At 61.6% G+C, this 18,468-nt stretch overlaps 4 protein-coding genes across 8 annotated transcripts; 1 reads left to right on the top strand and 3 right to left on the bottom strand.

Moving 5' to 3' along the window:
- Positions 1-1,115: 1,115 nt before the first annotated feature.
- DAZAP2 (DAZ associated protein 2) lies at positions 1,116-4,877 on the top strand. Its single transcript, XM_080570688.1, has 4 exons — positions 1,116-1,251; positions 2,150-2,271; positions 2,748-2,990; positions 3,530-4,877. The coding sequence occupies exons 1-4, from the start codon at positions 1,239-1,241 to the stop codon at positions 3,656-3,658; spliced, it is 507 nt and encodes a 168-aa protein (XP_080426814.1). The 5' UTR covers positions 1,116-1,238; the 3' UTR covers positions 3,659-4,877.
- Positions 4,878-5,240: 363 nt separating this feature from the next.
- On the bottom strand, positions 5,241-9,044 carry SMAGP (small cell adhesion glycoprotein). Of its 4 annotated transcripts, none has more exons than XM_080570693.1 (4): positions 8,647-9,044; positions 5,934-6,021; positions 5,709-5,786; positions 5,241-5,609 (listed from the first exon to the last, which is right to left on the bottom strand). In XM_080570693.1, the coding sequence occupies exons 2-4, from the start codon at positions 5,962-5,964 to the stop codon at positions 5,437-5,439; spliced, it is 282 nt and encodes a 93-aa protein (XP_080426819.1). In that variant the 5' UTR covers positions 5,965-6,021; positions 8,647-9,044; the 3' UTR covers positions 5,241-5,436. The 4 variants fall into 4 exon arrangements, with proteins under 4 accessions (XP_080426819.1, XP_080426822.1, XP_080426821.1 ...); XM_080570696.1 differs by lacking the exon at positions 8,647-9,044 and adding an exon at positions 8,370-8,606; XM_080570695.1 differs by lacking the exon at positions 8,647-9,044 and adding an exon at positions 8,263-8,282.
- A 269-nt stretch (positions 9,045-9,313) lies between these two features.
- Positions 9,314-14,571, bottom strand: BIN2 (bridging integrator 2). The gene is made up of 12 exons (XM_080570618.1): positions 14,204-14,571; positions 13,087-13,167; positions 12,855-12,909; positions 12,620-12,714; positions 12,375-12,470; positions 12,194-12,301; positions 12,017-12,102; positions 11,481-11,556; positions 10,924-11,006; positions 9,914-10,712; positions 9,637-9,717; positions 9,314-9,549 (listed from the first exon to the last, which is right to left on the bottom strand). The coding sequence occupies exons 1-12, from the start codon at positions 14,360-14,362 to the stop codon at positions 9,466-9,468; spliced, it is 1,803 nt and encodes a 600-aa protein (XP_080426744.1). The 5' UTR covers positions 14,363-14,571; the 3' UTR covers positions 9,314-9,465.
- Positions 14,572-14,805: 234 nt separating this feature from the next.
- CELA1 (chymotrypsin like elastase 1) lies at positions 14,806-18,361 on the bottom strand. 2 transcript variants are annotated; one of them, XM_080570684.1, is made up of 8 exons: positions 16,943-18,361; positions 16,742-16,824; positions 16,546-16,646; positions 16,174-16,299; positions 15,912-16,048; positions 15,529-15,674; positions 15,303-15,452; positions 14,806-15,118 (listed from the first exon to the last, which is right to left on the bottom strand). In XM_080570684.1, exons 1-8 carry the CDS (start codon positions 16,980-16,982, stop codon positions 15,101-15,103), a joined length of 801 nt encoding a protein of 266 aa, XP_080426810.1. In that variant the 5' UTR covers positions 16,983-18,361; the 3' UTR covers positions 14,806-15,100. The 2 variants fall into 2 exon arrangements, with proteins under 2 accessions (XP_080426810.1, XP_080426809.1); XM_080570683.1 differs by lacking the exon at positions 14,806-15,118 and having other exon boundaries at positions 15,163-15,452.
- Positions 18,362-18,468: the final 107 nt, after the last annotated feature.

The following is an 18,468-nucleotide window of genomic DNA, read 5'->3' as shown; positions in this document are numbered from 1 at the left end:
CACTGAAGTTTATTCAGGCGATAGATTACCAGGGCAAACGTGGAGACCGGGGACTGCCCATTTTTGGGATTCGAGGCAAAAAGAGCGCTTAGACCAAACTTAGACCAAAGAGGTGTCATTTCCACAAGGCACTGGGGGATCTGGGGCAGCTGTGGGCTTCTGGAGGCAGAAAACGGGGCCCTGAGGGGGGCCTGGGGAGAGGCCCGGGGCCTGTCCTGCCCCCCCACGGACACGGCGCAGAGGAGCCCACACAACTTGGAGGCCTCCGGAGCCAAGTGAGCGCTAGTTGCGCTAATGAGCTGCTCTCCCTGCTGATGCCTCACGCAGTCCTTGAGGCTTAATTAAGCTTAACGATGTTTGGAGGTCACCGGCCATGCCCAGTCTTTTAAGCGGGAGCTCAGAGGCGGCTTCTGGGGGTGCGATTTGGGGGGAAGCAGGGGGAGCACCAAGGGCTCTGCTTGCCCCCCCCCCCCCATTTCCTTAGTCCCTGGCCTGGGGAAAGGCCTGGTCTGACCCCCCCCCTCAAATCACCCCGGGCTATGCAGGGGTACACCCCCCCCAAATTCCCCCCTGGGCCATATAGGGTGACTCCCCCCCCCCCCCAGATCACCTCAGGCCATACCCATACAGGGTGACCCCCCCCATATCACCCTGGGCTATACAGGGTGGCCCCCCCCTCAAATCACCCCTGGTCCATACAGGATGACCCCCCTGCCCCCCAAATGACCCGGGGCCATACAAGGTGACCCCCCCCCCCAAATCACCCCGGGCCATACAGGGTGACCCCCCCCCACCCCAACGCCCCTGGGCCATGCTGGGTGACCCCCATAAAAACAAATGGGCTACACACGGTGCCCCCCCCCCCAAATCACTCCGGGGCCATACAAGACCCCCCCTCACCCTCAGGCCCTGCCCCTCCAGGCCCCCCTTTTACCCCTGGGCTCTACCCACAGCCCCCCCATACCTCAGTTCCCCTCCCCCAGCCTCAGGACCCCCCCCCGCCCCCCCCCCGGGCCCTAAATGACGCCCCCCCAAAGGTCAGGGGGTAAAAGGGGGAGCGGCCCCTTTAAGAGCGCTCGGCCCCGCCCCCGCGCGCGGTGACGCAGCAGCGGGCGTGGAGCGGCCGCTTCCTGCCCCCGCCCCCCCCCCGCGCCCCCGCGGGCCGCAGTGACAGGCAGGCGGGAGCGCGCGCGGCGCGGGCACAGCGGGACCGGGCCGCCGCCGCCGCCGCCGCCGCCATGAACGGCAAAGGCAAGGACCGGGCCGCGCCGCGACCTCCCCCCGCTCCGCCCGGCGCCACCCCTACCCGGGGCCGCGGCGCCTTTAAGGGCCTCGCCGCAGCGCGTGACCGCGCGGCCGGGCCGGGGCCGAGCGCACCAATGGGAGCGGGGCGGGCGGGGGGGCGGGCTCGCGGTTGCCATGGCGCCGCTCGGCTCGGCCGGGCCGTTAACCCTTTCTGTGCCGGACGGTGTGTGGGGGGGAAGCCCGGTGACGTAAGGGGCGGGGGGGCGTTAAGCGCTGGGGGGGGGAGCCCTCGGGTGACGTCAGTGGATCCCCCGCATGACGTCACGGGGGCCGGGTGAGGTAACGGGGGGGGGCCCTCGGGCGGGGGGGGCACTGGGGCGGGGGGGGGACCCCGCAGGTCGGGGGGGGGGGGCATGGACTGGGGACCCTCCCTGGTGACGTCGGGGAGCCCCTAGGTGACGTCAGGGACTCCCCCGGGTGACGTCAGGGGGGACCCGCTTCGCGGGGGGGTGGGCAAGGGGGGGTTCGGGGTGACGTCATAGGGGGGGCACGGGGACCCCCCCGGGTGATTTGGGGATCCGGGGGACGGCGGCGGGGGCGGCTGAGCCCCCCCCAAAAATAAAAGGGGGCGGGGAGGAACGGGGGGGGGGCTCCGGGGGGGAGAACCGCGTCCTGCCCCCCCCCCGCCATGACCCTGGGACCCCCCCCGGGCAGCCCCAGGACCCCCGGGGGGGTGGTGCTGGGGGGGGAGGGGTCACGGCCGCCGCTGCTCCCCCCGGGGGGGGGGTCTCGGTGTCCCCGGGGGGGTCCCGGTGTCCCCCGGTGCCGCTCCGCCACGCGTGTCCGTTTTGGGGTGAATTCTCGTGTTTCTGACTCGGGGCGAATTGCCGTTTTTTCCCCGCAGGGCAGTACCCCCCCCAGGCCGCCTACCCGGTGCAGCCCCCCGCCAACCCCCCCGTGTACCCGCAGGCCCTGCCGCTGCCCCAGCCGCCGCCCTACACGGACGCGCCGCCTGCGTACTCCGAGGTAGGTGGGGGGCTGCTGGCGGGGTTTGTTTCTCCTAAAAAAAAAAGGAATCCCTGGCTAAACGTGTCACTGGTTATTATTATTATTTTTAATTATTGCTATTATAATTATTTTTACGCTGGGGGGCTGGTTTGCTGCTCCTATCCCTGGGCCCCAAATCGACGTGAACCCAAGTCACGGGCGTTGCTCGGAGCTTCCCTTTGAGCTAAGGGGATCCCCAGCGAGCCCCCAGCCAAAAATCCGTCTGTGGCAATGTCCTGGGCGGACTCTTGGGGGCTGCGGGGGATCTCTCCCCGAGCGGCAGCAGTGGGAAATTGCCCCCCCCCAGGACACACACAACTAAACGCCCGGGCAGAGCGCTCCCCTGGGCAGGCGGGAGGGTGAAAGTCTAGCTCAGGGCTTGTTCTGAGTAAGCAGGTGGGTGTGGGGAGTAATAAAGCTCTAAACCTGCCTGCGTGGCTTTTTTTTTTTTGCAGCTTTACCGTCCCAGCTTCGTGCCTCTGGGGGCCGCCACCGTCCCCACCATGTCCGCGGCGTACCCGGGCACTTCGGTCTTCCTGCCCGTGGCCCAGTCCGTGGCCGTGGGTCCCATCGGCTCCTCCGTCCCCATGGCCTATTACCCCGTGGGCCCCGTGTATCCCCCAGGCTCCACGGTCCTCGTCGAAGGCGGCTTTGATGCTGGAGCCAGGTTTGGGGCCGGCGGAACGGCCAGCATCCCTGTGAGTACAGCCAGCTCCTCAGCACGCTGCGCGCTTCGGTCGTGGGGGTGCGCGGGGGAGACGGGCCTGGTTTTGTGAGCAAAGCGAATTCGTCACGTTGGCTGGGAGAAAAGGAGGCTCCTGCCTTCGTGCGGAGGGTTTTGCTCCCTCTGAGCTTGGCTGAGAGCAGCCGACGTGTGGCTCTGGGGCTCCATCTACTCACAGACCCCAGGTCACCCCGGGGGCCACACCGTAACATGCCCCGGAGGGAGGCGAGGCAGCAGCAGGGCTGCTGGGTGACCCGGCTGCAGCTCGCCCTCGCTCCCTGCTGCCCTGGATCTCCTCAGACTCGCGGCCACGCCAGGGTTTTGCTCCTCTGTGCGCACAAAAAGCCTCCCAAAAGCAGAGGGCAGGGCGTGGAAGCCCGAGCGTTTCCCACCCTGGCCTCGATCCCCGCCTGGCAGCCAGCAGCAGGTGCCGGGCGCCCGCGGTCCGAGGTGGATGGGTGCCAGGAGGAGCTGCAGCGCTCCTCCAGCCCCCGTCCTTTCTCTCTTTTGCAGCCCCCCCCTCCTGGCTGCCCCCCCAACGCCGCCCAGCTGGCCATCATGCAGGGAGCCAACGTCTTGGTGACGCAGCGGAAGGGGAACTTCTTCCTGGGAGGCTCAGACGGCGGCTACACTATCTGGTGAAGAAGGAAGGGGCCGGGGGGAGAGGGGGGGGGCTACATTTGTGTAAGGAAAGACATCACATACCGTCAGCACTTCTCACGATGTAACTGCTTTAGTCCATATTAACCCGAGGTTGCAGATCAGACACACCGCTGCGAGGTCTCTTCCTGGCTCGGCGCGGCGGAAAGCGAAGCGAGGAGCCCCCGCGCCGAGAGCGGGGCCTCTGCTGGGACGGGGAGGGGAGACGGATTCCCCAAACGAACGCGAGCTGAGCAGCCCTGCCTCTCCCTCGCGTTTCGCTGGGGTGACACCGCAGCGCCGTCGCTGGGCTTTATTAATCGGCTGCTTTGGGGAGGGCGAGGGAGCCGAGCTGGTGGCGGGGCGCGACCCCTTCCCCTCGCGTTCGTGCTGACCGAGCCCCGCAGGCGTTGGGGTTTCCCCTCCAGAGAAGCAAAGGTGCTGGGTAGGAAGCGAGGCAACCTTCACCTCCCAGTACCAGGGGCACCTCGGCGCTTCTTCCTTCCTGACCTCACTCTAGAGCGGATCCCTCGAAGCACCCTGTGCTCACAGTCGCCCTTCGCTCCCCTCTAGGAAGGTATGCAGCTGGCGTGTGTCATGGGATTTCTTTTATACACTCCAAGTAATCTTGGATTTCTTTGCACATTAGATCTAATCAAAGCCATGCTTTGGTGCCAGAAACACAATGCAACTCATGTTTGAACATTTCATTAAATGCTAACTAGGCTTTTAGGACTATGCTTAATAAACCAACTCTTTTTCTTTTTTTTTTGAACTCAACCTGGTGTCCTGACACCAAAACTCCTTAAGGCTGTTGTTCAAACAGAGAGGCTGGTTACCATCTGCACAAGGGTGTGTAGCAACTGTCAATCAACACAAATTAGCTTGGTTAATCAGTTGTTTTACGAATGCATACTTCAGAAATGACTTGGGTATAATGAAGTCTTAGTAGGGTTAAGAAGAATATTTCAGGGATCCTCAGTGTTTTTCTTTTTTTTGTTTTGTTTTATGAAGAAAAATATCAGATTCAAATATATTTTATCTCGAGGTTTCAGTTTAATCTAAATCTGTGTCCTGTATATGTTGTGTTTAACCATCCAACTGACTGTTATGGAAGTTCAGCATTACGTATCTCTCTGTATACACTGTGGTGCACTTAACTTGTGGATTTTTTTATACTAAAAAGAAGTAGAATAAAGACTATTTTGAAAATTTGAATAAAGTGGCAGACTTGCGTTAGACTTCAAATAAACCCCCTTGGCTCCTGCCGGTCGCACGCCTTAGGGTTTCTTCGCTTATTTCCTCTTTGCTGCTATTTTGCAAACTTCCTCCTTCAGGTTTTTTTGGGGGGGCTGATTTAAAGGAGGAACTGCCCGTGCCAGCAGCCCCTTGTGATTTGGGTGATCGATCAGGTTGCTTTACAAGCATTCTCCACCTTAGCCTCGAAATTAGCCACGCTGATTACCCCAACCCTAAACCCAGAGCAGAATAACTTAATTGTTTCGTGAGATAAGGAAAAAACAACAGCGATTCTTCACGCATTTGTCACTGGGCTGTATTAGAAAGCACCAAAGGGAGGACAGGGTGTGAGCAGCCAGAGCGGGGCTGCCCTCTGCCACGCCTGGTTTTTATCTTCTATGGTTTGCTTAATAAATTAAGGGGGAAAAAAAAGGAAAAAAATAAAAGAAAAAAAAAGCTTCTAGATCCCAGACTCCGAGAAATTTAGGCCACATGGCATCAGACCTGAGTGCAAGAGAGGGGCGCGCGCTGCACCCAGGGGCTCAGATGAAATACTCTTCCTTCTCCTTGGAGGGGGCATCCTCCATCTGCACCGACACGTCCGTCTCGGCCGCCGGCTGCTCGTAGGTGAGGTAGCTGCCTTTGTTTCTGTACAGGTAGATGATGATCACCACCAGGACCGTCAGCAGGGTGATGAACACCAGCGTGATGACAACTGCCGGGGGAAAGGCGGAGAGGAGCAGGATTTAGCCCCGAGCGGCCTGTCCGGAGCTGCTGCCCGGTTGGCGGGGTGGCCGCGGCACGGAGCCCCTACCTGCGATGACAGCCGTGTTGGCGTCCTCATGCAGAGGGGGGGTGTGCGCCTTCTTCAGCCCTGGGGTTGTCAGCTCTTCTGCAGCAGCGTTGGGGAAGGAGAGAGGAAAGTGAGCGAGGCCGGTACCGAGCCGGCTCTGAGCTGGACGGGGCACGCGGTGGCCTCGGGCGAGGGCTCCTGGAGGATTTGGGGGCAAAAAGGCAAACAGGGGTCCCGGGGTCTTACCTGCAGCTAGCGGGGGCTGAGCTCCTTCCATGGCATCGGCCCTGGCGCTGCCGGCTCCTTCCAGGCGAGGGTCTGGGCTCCTTCACGACTACCAAGAAAAGGAAGAAAAGCTGTGAGCGTGCAGGGCAGGGGTCGGCACAGCGCGGGTCCGCTGCTGTGAGGGGCTCGGTGCTGAGCCAGCACTGGTGGTGCTGGACAGCCGGGAAACGCTCAGTGCAGGGGCTTCGCTCGGGCTGGTGGAGAGGCGCAGGCTGGGGCAGGAATTGCTGCTGCGGGTTGGAGCGAGCTGTGCTGGGGCCATGCATCCCAGCCAGCAGGCGTGCACTGGGGAAATGGGCTGCAGGTTTGGCAATTTGCTCTCAAAAGTTTTAAGTTTTGCGGAGCCAAATTGCCTTTGCCTGTAAAGCCTTGCAAAACCTCGCAAATCTGACACCCGGAGCTGCTGCAGCCGTGACTCTGCCCCTGCAAAGCTCCCTCCTGAGCATGCTGGGGGACGAGCAGCCACCAAAGCCATCCGCAGCAACAACCTTGGCAGCCCCCAAAATAAGTGGTCGCTGCTGCTGCTGGCAGGCCCGGGGCAACGGCTCCTGCGCTCGGGCACAAGTGACTCAGCGGCCCTGCGGAGAGACGCCGCTAGATGTCAGGAGCAAATAAATCTCACCCCCCCAAAAAAAAAAGAAAAAAGAAAAAAGAAGCAAATTGAACCACCAGGAGCGAGCCGAGCGCTGGACGCGTGCCCGAAGCGGGAGCCGCTGGATGCGGCCCCCTGGCACGGCCGGCGATGCCGTGAGGGTTGGAGACGCCGGGAGCTGCCCTCGGGAGCTGCTCTCGCCCTGCTCGTCCCGCCGTGTGCCCGTGTGACTCAAAGCGCTGTCGGGCCAGGGCTTGTTCAGCCTGAGCGTGCAAACCAGCCCTGACAGCAGCGGGGTTTGCATCCAGCCGCCAGTGGAGCCCAGCCGCCGGGGCGTACAGCGCCGGGTGAATTTGGGCTCACAGCCCCCTGCCCGGCGCCGTGCGGCGGTGCTCGTGCTGTGCCCGCTCAGCAGACGGGGGCCCAGGACCCCGAGATGCTGGGACCCCGAGCTCGGCAACATTGCCCCGGCCTCGACAACTTTGCCCCGGGCTCAGGCGAGCCCCGGACCGGCTGCAGAGCGCAGAACCAGTTTCTCGAGTGCGATGCGGAGCAGACGGTCCCGCTGGCACCGCCGCTGCAATCCAGCATTGCAAAAAAACCCGTCTGAGCCCAGCGATGTGGGACAAAGTTTCAAAGCCCAGTGCAGAAGCTTGCATGGCATTTAAACCAGGAAATTTGCTTTAAAGCTCTGCCGACAGCGATGTCTGGGCGGAGGAGCTGGGAACGAGCCATCTCTGGGGCTGAACCTGCCTTGCATGGGCACAACCTGCAAGCACACAGCCTCCGAAGGCAGCTGCTGCCTTGCCATGGAGCAGCAGCAGCTTGGGCTGCTTTGGAGTAAGGGATGGATAATATTTCTGTAAGAACCTACTGCTGGGATTTCAAGGAAAGGAGGAAAAAACGCTGCTGATTGCACAGGGAGCTGGGTACTTTGAGGAGAGGGGTCCCTGGGGGGCATTTGGCCAAAGTTTTGTTTCTGTATAAACACGGCGCTGCCCATGGCTCCCTGTAAAGCTCGCTGGAGCTATAACCAAAGCGGCCGGCACGCACCTGGCCCCATTTCACCCAAAATTCAGCTCTGGGAAGAGACTCTGGCAGGAAAACATCATCGCTCAATCATTAAAGCAAAGCCCCCCCCCCATGTTGCATCCCAGCAGGAGCCCGGCCACCCCACATCACTCCCGTATCCCTCCCCACCGCACCGGCACCACGGGAAGGAGCCCCCGTGCTCAGCATGGGGGGGCCCAACGGGGCAGGGATCTCAGCACGGCGGGTACCTTGGCGGGGCAGGATGCGGCCACGAGCTGGCGTGGGGTCGGGGTGTCCGCGGCACGCAGGGTGCTGTGCCACAGCCAGGCTGACCCAGCTTCCCCAGTGTGCCGGATCCCTACAGATCTCCATGTGCTTTTAAAGCAGGAGTTGGGGGGGGAAAAAAAAAAAGAAAAAAAAAAAAAGCTACCAAAAAACCCAACCCGAATCTTCCTCATTCTTGCGTGCTGGCCAAATCCTCCGAGTTGCTCAAGAGCAGTTCCCACGGCGGAGCCCTCCCCGCCCTGCAGCTCCCAAAAAGCTCGAGAGCAGTCGGGTGCAGGGGATGCTCGACACCCCCTTCGCAGCCCCCAGATCCCAAACCCAGTGGCCAGAGGCTGGGGCGAGCAAAGATGCTGGGTGACCCCGTTTCCTGCTCCGTCTCACCGCGCTACATCCTGGGAACGGCGCCTCGTGCTCTCCCGGCGCCCTGCCGGGCTTTTGCTCAGGTTTCTGCTGATTTAAGCTCTGTTTAAGCTTCTCCCACCTCTCACCGCGGTGGGCTGAGGCCGTTCCGCTTCCTGCTTGCTCCCGGGGAAGCCGCTCGCCAGCCGGAATCCAGCGGCCGTGCACCCATCGAGGCAGCGATGCTTTGGCACGGCAGCCCGGCCCCTTTGCAGCGGGGCCGAGCAGATATCACCACCCAGCAGCTCCACGGGGCAGCCACCGACGCAGGACCTCGTGCTTCATCGAATGCCCATTTGCTACGCAAACCCATGCATGCAGAAACCCCCCTCGGGCCCCCCCGAATCTCCCCACATCTCCCCGTACCTGTGCCAGCTGCGCCGGGGCGAGGGGCTGCCGGCACCATGTGCGCTCGCCGCTGCCTGTGCAGCCTCGCCAGGGCACAGCCCAGGCGTTTCCCCTTCCTGCCTCACCTTTCCAGTTCCACTGCCCTGATAATAAAGGCTGCAATTCCTCCCCGCTTAACCCCTTGCTGGCGAGGGAGAGGGGATCCCGCAGCAGCCCCGTGGCCACGCGAGCGCTTTGGGTGCGCGCCAGAGCGGCCACGCATCGCACGAGGCTCGGCCAGCGGGGTCCGCTTCAATTTGCAGGATTTCAAAGCGAATTGGGGCTCTTTTTCTGCATGGCAGCAGATTTTGGGGAGAGGAGCAGCCAGCCTGGCGTGAAGAAACCAGCCCGACGCCTTCCTCGTGAGTCACCGCAAACCGCAGAGGCGGCCCGGCAGTGCCGGGGGAGAATGGGGAAACAAATCCCACCTGGATCCAGCCCTAAACCCACAGGCAGGGAGCTCCCACGTGAGCCGGTGATGATGCCCAGGCATCCCCAAGCTGTGCTTTTTGGCAATTTTGCGTGGGCTGCTCCAGCTGTGCCGCATTGCAGCCCCCCAGCGCTGTCTCTCATGATGGAGACGAGATGCCCGGCGCCGATATTCGGCCCTTGGTCGCCTTTCCAGAAAATTCCACCTCTTCTTGCTGCGTTTTCAGGCACCGGTGTCTGCCCTCTGCCTTTATTTCAGATGTGACGGGGGGGTTGTAAAGCGCGTTACGGTTAAACAAAGTTATCTGCAGGCAGCCCCATAAAAGCTCCTTCCCCTCCCTCCTGCCCGCACCTCTCCAGGCGCTGGGCTCACAGGGACGTGAGGCTTTCGCTGGGGTCCTGGGGGGGGTCCTGGCTCGCGTCCTGCTCCAATTCCCCGGGTGTCCCTTGCTCCTGGGGACACAGAGAGCGGGGTGACGCTGGGCTGGAGACCTCGTGCTTTGGTCCGTGGGGATGAAGCAGAGCCCTCACTGCACCCACCTCAGTTTGGGAGCCGGGGGGGGCGGCGCTGTCCTGGATGCAGCCACTTGATCCCTCCTCGAGGGCCAGCTCCAGCCCCATCTGCAGCCGGATGAGCAACGCACCAGGCTGGGACTCACCTCCTTGCTCCTCCCCCTACACCCCCAGCCCCATATCCCCTTGCTGGGGCCGGAACCGCTGGGAAACATTTGCTGGGTGCAGCCCCCAGCACGGTGTCCTGGCCCCCCTGCCCCTTCCGGACACCAGCTTGTGGCACGTCACCCCCCGCCGCTCTCACCTGCGTTTTGGCCGCCTTTGGCAACACATCCACCACCTCCACGCTCTCCTCGGAGTCGCTGTGCTCTCCCACGGCCCCGGCGAGCTGGCACGCACCCTGCCCACCGCCCAGGGACAGGCACCCTCGTGCCTCTGCTGTGGGCCCGGTGGCACCGTGGGTGCTGGCTGGGGATGGCGGGTCCCCCCCCGAGCTGTCCCCGGTGCTCTCAGGACGTGCGAGACCCTCGCTGTCGGCGCCGTCCGGATCCTCTGTGGCACTTTTTGGCTCCGCTGGCGTGGTGCTGGCGGCCGTGGCAATTGCCTCGGATAAAATCAGTGAGGCCAGGGAGGCGGCGATGCCCTCGGCTCCCACCTGCACCCCTCCATCAGCCCCTGCTGCCTCTAGACCAGCAGACACGGGGCTCCCAGCCTGGCTTTTGGGGAGCCCAGGGGACCCAGTGCCCTTGGACACCCCCGTTTCAGGGGACGGAGCTTCAGGGGTGAGGACAGGCTCCTGGGACTCCTCGCTGGAGACCGATGCGGTTTCTGACGCAGACCCCATGCTCGCTGGTGAGGCTGGAGGAGGACCAGGGACGGGAGCACCCAGCTCACCAGCACCCATCTCCGCGGGGCCATTGGAGATGCTTTCAGCGGCGTCGCTGCCCTCCTCGGGGGATGCTGATGCCATCTCCGCTTCCAGCACGGGCTCCCAGTCCGGGCGCGGGGCTGGTGAGGTGGGTGGCTCGCCCGGTGCCTTCCCTGGGCATGGGTACATGGCTGGGGGGCTCACGGGTGAGGAGATGACCAGAGAGCGCCGGTTGCTGCATGGAGGGGGGACAGGGGCGTTTAAGTCCCTGTGAGCCCCCGAATGCTGCTGGATCCCACCTGGGTGCATGCAGCAGCACCACCCTCCACCCAGCACCAGGAGATGCTCGTCCATCCCCAGGGACCACAGGCAGAGCCTGGGGGCTGCAGCACCCATCTGCTTCCTTGGGGAGGGGGCGATTCAGCGGCGTGAGCCTCCCCCTTTACCTGGAAACGCCTTTGATGATGAAGACTTTGCTGGAGTGCTGCTTGTCCAGTTTGCCCATCACCTCGTAGAGGTCGCGGTTGAGCTGCATGGGCAGGAGAGAAACCCTCAGAGCCCCCTGGGAAACCCGGGGCTCCCACTCCCCACCCTGCGTGGGCTTGGAGCCCACAGCCATGCCCCTGGGCAAATCTCAGTTAAAAAGCAGCTGGTTTGGGACCGGAAAGCAGCCCCGCTGCCGAGGAAGTCACGTCTCCCATCCTTCCTCTCCTTGGCTCTTGAGGCAGCAGTCGGGAAAAATTTTTACCCCAGCGCAACTTCCCAGGGCTGACGTTAACGCAAATCAAGCAACCCCACCTCTATTTATCCACCACACAATCAATTGATAAAAAAGCTTTCTTCCTAGCCCCGGGACTGCTGTAACTCTCAGGCTAGGCTGGGGGGAAACAACAGCACTCGTCAGCCAACAACGCCATCGGCACGCTGGAGCCAGCGCGGGTCCCTACAGCAAACGGCGAGCAGCGCAACGCCGGCGAGGGGGGAGGAATTCTGGGGGTCTTACCTTGCTCATCTCCTTGTAGAAGATGTCCCGGAGGTTGGAGATGTTCTGGAAGATGGTCACGTAGCAGGCAATGCGGCTGCGGGAGAGAAACCGGGGTGGAGGCAGAGGGAGGAGGGTGGCCGGGGGGTTGCGGAGCCCCCCCAGCCACGAGCACCCATCCTCGGGGGGGGGGACGAGAGGGGCCTGGGTGCCTGTCCCGGGCTGTCCTGCTGCGGGGGCAGTGCTGCCATCTCCCGGCTGTGACCGCCCCACGTCCCCAAGCCGCCGCACCGCCGGCAGCACCCATGGGGGCTCGGGGGAGAACCCCCCCAGCTCTCCCCAGCAGTGGACGAACAGCGCCGAGCTGGCACCGTGTGGTTATCAGCCAAGATCCGGGGAGCTGCCACACATGAATTTGCAAGGCTTTCGCTCAGACAACGCCATTCCAAGGGGCCCACTTGGGTTTTGGGGTGGGGGCTGGATTTGCCGCCCTGCCCCCCCAGAAGGTGCATTTTGGCAGAGCAGAGCGGGCACGTCCCGTGCGCCATGCGCGATACCTGCTGTAGAGGACGGGCAGCTCCTCCCGAAGCTCCCTGTTCAGGTCTTCAAACACCGCCTGGGCTTTGTTGAACTCCTCCTCAGCCTGCGGAGAGGCAAGGGGGGGCCGTGGGGTTCCCGGCACGATGCACGGCCCCGCCGGCCACCCTGGGCAGGGCTCCCGCGCCAGCCCCAACCTTGGCGATTTTGGCCTCGTCCTTCTTTTTGGCGTTCTGCAGGGCTTCGAGGTGGTGCCGGGCGCTGTCGTAGTCCACCAGCTTGCGGCCCCGCTTGGCGATGCGCTCCTGAGGGGGGGGCACCGGGGGCTCAGCCGCGAGCCGGCTGCGTGCCGCGCCGTGCCACCGCCCGCGGGGGTACCTTAATGTCACCGAACTGCGCCAGGTAGTTCTCCATCAGCCGCAGCGCCTGGTCGGCCAGCTTCGCCTCGTAGTCGTCCCACAGGAGGTCGTTGCTCTGCGGGGACGAAAAGGGGACAGGGATGAGTGGGGGCAGAGCTCCTGGTCCCCCCCCGGCGCTCGCCGGCTGGACGTGCTGGGCTGCCTCCCCCGGGAGCTGGCTCTGCGCCCCCCGACCCGCGGGGGCTGTCCCCAAGGGGGGCTCACATCTGCTATGGCTTTCAGCTCCGCGTGGCCGTCCCAGTCGGGGCTGTAAATCTCCTGCAGAGTTTCGGCCACTTTCCGGGAGCTTTCGTGCATCACTGCGGAGGGGTTGCAAAAATTCAGAGCGTGCCGCAGGTTCGCGATGCACGGCAAGAAAACGCAGCAGGGCTCGGCTCCCCCCGGCTCCACCGAGCTGCGTTTCCTGAGGTCGGGGTGCGGACGGGGGCTTGCACCCTACCTTTCACCGCGTTGACAAAAGCCTTGAGGTCTTTGTAGAGTTTGTTGCCTTCGTTCTGCAAATCAAATATATTGGGGGGGGGTAGAGATCAGAACCGCATGGGCGGGGTGGTGGGGGCCACAAGCCCACTGGGGACATGTGGAGCACAAGAGGCTGTGGGCATGGAGATGGCACGGGCATGGCACGGGGTGTCCCTGTCCCCCCCCAGGTCCCCTCCGCTCCCCGGTGCAACCTGCTGCAGCTGGAAATTGTAGGCGCTTTGCTCGAACTGCTCGTCCTTGGTCTCGACGGTTTTGCCCAGTTTCTGCAAAACCTGCGATGGGGAGAGGGGGAGACGCGTTGGCACGGAGCGTGGCAGAGCTCTACCATGCGGGGGGCCCCTCCTGAGGACCTGACAGCCCCAGCTTGGAGCCCACCCGGGCTGGGGTTTGCCTTAGGGATGCAAAACCTCTTCACAAAAAACCTCGGTGGTTTTTATTTTTAGGGGAAAAGAGTGGCTTTTTGGGAGCCAGGCCAACACGGCGTCCCTACCACCCTCATTTATGACACCCTACAGGTCTGCGCTCCCCAAAACATCCCTGCAGGTGAAGCCAGGTGCAGGCAAAGCCCCAGGGTGCTGCCCCACTGGGAACTGGTGACGCTGCTGGGAGGAGGAGGAGGAGCTGCGGATGAAGGCCACCCTCAGCTTCCCCATCACAGCAGCAGCGCAGTGCGAGGGGTGGCCAGGAAGAGGCTGGTCCCTGGAAGCGACCGGGGCCTGTCCCGGGCTGATACTGCTGCGGAAGGGCTGAATTTAGCCCTGAGCCCCCGCCAGGAACTGCAGGAGCTGCTCCTTGCTTTTTTTGGGAAAAAAAAAACAACAGAGGGGATGGTCTCGAAAGAGCATCAAATCACCCCGTTTTGACCTGCTTCCGCAGCCCTTCCCCCTGCTTCCTGCCACTACGGCAGCGCTGCGGGGGCCACCCTGGTGCCAGGTCCCTGCTGTCACCGTCACTGCCAGGGACAGGGGGACCTGGACCCGGCCCAAGGGACCCCGGTGCCACCTACGCCCACCGCCTGGCAGCCTGCACCGGAAGATGGTTTTTTTTTGGAAAAAAACTGCTTTTTGAGGCTACCAAAGCACCCTCGGGGGCTTTGGGGGCAAGTTTGCACCCAAAGCCTTGCAGCCGGGGTGGAGTCTGCCCAGAGATGCGTGCAAGCACGCAGAGGCACCCAAATTAACTCTCCAAGAGCACCCATGGGTGCTGTCCGGTGCCCAGCAAGAGCAGCCCCTTGGTGCCACCCTACCCTCACCCTGGGAGAAATTCAATAGGAAGATGAAATAAGGGATGGGGAGGGCCGGGCCGTACCTTCTCCTGTGCCCGGCTGAACCGCTTCTGGACCTGCTTGGCGAAGAGCCCGGCTCCCCCGCTCTTGCCCTCTGCCATGGCTGCAGCTTGCCGCGCGGTTTCTGCTTTCGGCATCAACTTGTGGTCGAGTGTTTGCTGCGGAAGTTCGAAACGAGGCATCCGCTGAGCGCCCGGGCACCCCCCGCTGCGAGCCGCCCCGAAAAACCCAGCCGTGAGGGTGGGACGAAGCGGGGGCACGAGCGCAGCCGAGCCGTGGTAACCCTTGCACGAGTTTCTGTTTGGGGTTTGAATTTTGCTTTTGGAGTCAGTTCTGCAATTCTTTGAGTTTTTTTTCCCCACCCCAAGCCAGGCTGGGGCGTAACACGGTGAGCCTAGTGCTAACGGGACGCACGTAAACAGGCTTTGGCCCTGCAGCCCTGGGCGAGGTGATGGCAGACACCGCATCCATCCCCTCTCATTGCAAATGCGTTTTGGAAGAAAAACAGAGCTTGGGGCCAGGGAGAAATCCCGGCCCTGTCCCCTTGCTGTGTCGCTGCTCCAGAGCGGCTCAGAGTGTTTTTCCCTTTGGCCCAAGGACGTTTCAGCTGCCCGGGGCTGGTTGCTTCTTCCCTGTGGATCTTTTCTGAGCCGCTGTGCAAGGCAGAAGAGGGACCTGGCCAAAGGGATGCCCCCAAAGACGGGAGGGCGGAGGACGCTGTGTGTTGGGGAAGAACTGCATGGGTGCAGGCAGGAGAAGTGGGGCAAAGCACCCTTGGCCTTGCTGGACAGAGACAACATTGAGCACTCTTGATGAAGAACAGAATTTATTGACACCAGCTCCAAGAGTTAAATGCCTCTGACTGAAACAGTCCATGTCCATCCCCTGGGCTGGGGTTTGGGTTCTCCTCTCACGGCCACTCAGTTCTGGGCGATCACCTGGGAGGAGAAGCACCACGGGGCTGGGGTCACTGCCACGGACCCCCACCCCCCCCAAATCCACTTTTTCTCCCATTGCCTCGCTAGCATTGCCCCAGCGGGTGCTTCAAGCCTCCCTGCTCGCCCCACCGTGCCAGCAGAGGCAGCGCGACGTGCAATGAATTTGTGAGTGCTCTGCTCTTACGCTGGATATCCAGGTCCTGTAGGCAGAGACGCGTGTGAAGACAGTGGGCTTGCCCTTGACGTTGCAGCCCAAGCTGGAGACGAAGCTGGTGACGCCGTGGACCTGGTACTGCCCGTTCACCGCGCAGTGCAGGGGGCCGCCCGAATCACCCTGCCGGACCGAGGAACCGTCAGAGCGGGGATGCTGGTGGGGTGCCGGGTGGCAAAACAGGGTGCTGGGGCCGTACCTGGCAGCCAGAGCGCACGCCGTCCCCGCCAGCACAGACCATGGTGTTCCTGACGGTGGAGCCCCAGTAGGATGGGCTGGAGCAGGTCTGGTAGTCCACGACGGGCAGGTACGCCTGCAGCAGCACGCTCGACAGCTGCCCGTTAGCTGCAGGGGAGTGAGCACCTCTTATCCCACAAAACGCCCCCCAAATTTTGCACAGCTGCATCCAACCCCGGGCAGCCCCATACCTGGGGCACAACCCCACGTTCTGCACTCTGGGACCTCAACTGACTTCAAAAAAAATGATTACCCCCCCCCCCCCCTTTTTCCATTTTTTTTTTTTTGTGGGATTTGGGGGCAGGTGAGCCCCGGGGCGTCCCGTCCCATGGTGGTGGCACTCACTGCGGGTGAGTCCCCAGCCGCTGATGTAGCAGGGGTAGTTGTTGGCCAGGATGACGCCCTCCTGGGGCAGCGCCGCCAGCTGCACGTAGCTGTTCAGGGTGGCAGAGCTGGACAGGCGGAGCAGGGCGATGTCGTAGCTGCGGAGAGGATGCAAATTGCACTGCAGAGACCCCCAGGATGGGGAAACGAGGGGTGCACGGGAAAAAAAACACTTCCAGCAGTGCTGCCTCCCCCCCAGCAAATCCCTCCCTGGGTGCGTTACCCCGCAGCAAGGTTGTTTCTGTTCCAGTAGGGATGGATGATGATCTTGCTGATGCTGAGGATCTGCTCGGTGCCCTCGTTCCGGTTGATGTTGTGGTCGCCAGCAACAACGCGATAGGTCAGGCCACTGCCAGGAAGGCAAGACAGCACAGGGTCGGGTTCCAAATTATTATTATTTCAAGAGTTAACGCAACAAGAATCATCAACACAAGGAGATTTCCCCAGGGACGGTCCTCCTTAACAGAGAGGTCAGCAAAGACCTCCAAGAACTGCTGCTCTTTGAGTGGGGTCAGCCTACACTTCCCCTCGGCAAGGTTTTTAGTGGAAAATGTCATTTTTGTGAGAGGCGGTCGGGGCCCCCGTGCGCGCTCACCCGTCCACGCAGTGGGCCGCCGTCATCACCCACTTCTGCTGGATCAGGGACCCTCCGCAGGTGTGGTGCCAGCTGCCGCTGTAGTAATACTGCAGGGAGATCTGGGGGGGGGACACGGTGCGGGGTGAGGTGCGGGGGTCTCACCAAGCAGCCCCGAGGGGACCAGAGCCCCCGGCTGCTCCCCACAAGGACCCACCTGCGAGGGCCAGGCGTGCGAGCGCGCTTCGGTCCCACCGACCACCCGCTCCGACCCCTCCGGCACCGGCTCGGCACGGCACCCTGTGGGCAAAGGGGTGGTGATGCCAGCAGCCCCCGGTTCCGAGAGCAAGCAGGGTTAATCATAACGAGGGTTCGTCAGCTGCTAACGAGCCCGAGGGCCCTGGGAGCTGGGACTTACCGCAGAGGGCGAGGGTGGCGAGGAGCACAAGCTGCAGCATTGTGGTGGTCACCTCGGAGCTGGGCCTGTTGTGAGTCCAAACCCTCGCCCGGAGCTGGTTTTAAAGGGGATGGAGAAGGAGGGACGGGAAGAAAAGCAGGTGGCTCGGCCCTATCGAGCAGCCTTGGTCCTTTTTCCAAAAGATACGTGGCCACGAAGGTCAGGAACGGAGCCCCAGAGGTGCCAGGGACTAAAAACAACCTAAATGCAAGTTACTATTTATAAACGTGGTTTTTGCCCCAATTTACACAATCGAGGCAGAATGCGTTCACCTGGCTCCTGCCACCAGCAGTTTGGCACAGCTGCACTGCCACATTTCTCCTTTTCCTTTTGGCTCCCCCAGCCATTACAGCAGCTCTCCAAGGCATCAGCAAAGCGGGATGCAGAGGCCTGACCCCAAGCCTCCACTGACTTTGTACGGGCATCAGAAATCCACGGGGAGACAAGGACGGGCTCTCACCTGCTGCTCTTTGAGCTGCTGTCTGCAGCAGGCGTGTCTCTAAACCTCACGTTCATCCCAGTCCTGAGCCCCGTGGGTGCCCAACCCATAGCTCTTGCAACAGATTTCTCTAGGGGATGTCTCTGAGCATTTTACCCAACACAATAGCAGCACCTGCATCACCCAGGGGTGGGAAAATGGGGATAAATGCCATGCAAGACCTTCACCCCCTACAAGAAAAATAAAAATAAATAAAAATCCCACCCAGCACAGCCAGCAGTGGGGCTGGAACCAGACAACTACACAGGACAGTTTGAGGTTAAATAAAATATCAGCATGGCTTCAGGGCGTAGTAAAAATCTGACTTCTGGCAAATAAAGAAAACAATAAACAAATTTATTTCCCTTTAAAAAGGAGACTGTTCTGCTGTGTGTTGGCAATCACACTCTGCTCCTCGGGCATCCTCCATCTGATGAAACCAGCAGTGCTGGGGTTTTCGTCCGCAAATGGAGCAGGTGATGGAAAATGGCATTCGAGATAGCAGCCAACACCTGTCCCAAGTTTGACAGGTTTGAAGGGGAAAAAAATAAAAAAAGAAAAAGGAAAGAAAAAAATGCACCTGCTCTTATCACTACAGGATAAAAAAAAAAAAGATTTTATTCAGAAACAATTTTCCAAACAATCACTATTTTTATTGGTGCAGAAGGGAACCCAGAGGGTTCCCGCTGATGGACACCAGGCAGCCCTGACCCAAACCCTCCCCTACCCACAATAAAGCTGAATCTCCCCCCCAATTCAACACCTTATTGCACAGGTGGGTTTAGACGGATGCTTTGGCTAAAGGAAGTTCCCAGGGAGAGCCATGGGAGGGAAATGAAATGAGGGCAGGGGTGGGAGCGTGGAGGCAGAGCTTTGGGGCAGCCCACGGGGTTTGGGTGGTTCTGCTGCCGCAATGCGAAGGGCTGAGGAAGCACAGGCAGAGACGGGATGTCTGTAAAATAAATCATCTCTTTATTTTAGGTCACGTATCCAAAGACGAGTTCTCCCT

Source organism: Anser brachyrhynchus, assembly GCF_964034855.1.
Source record: "Anser brachyrhynchus genome assembly, chromosome: 29".
Taxonomy (NCBI): Eukaryota; Metazoa; Chordata; class Aves; order Anseriformes; family Anatidae; genus Anser; species Anser brachyrhynchus.
This window is presented reverse-complemented; position numbering and strand designations above follow the sequence as displayed.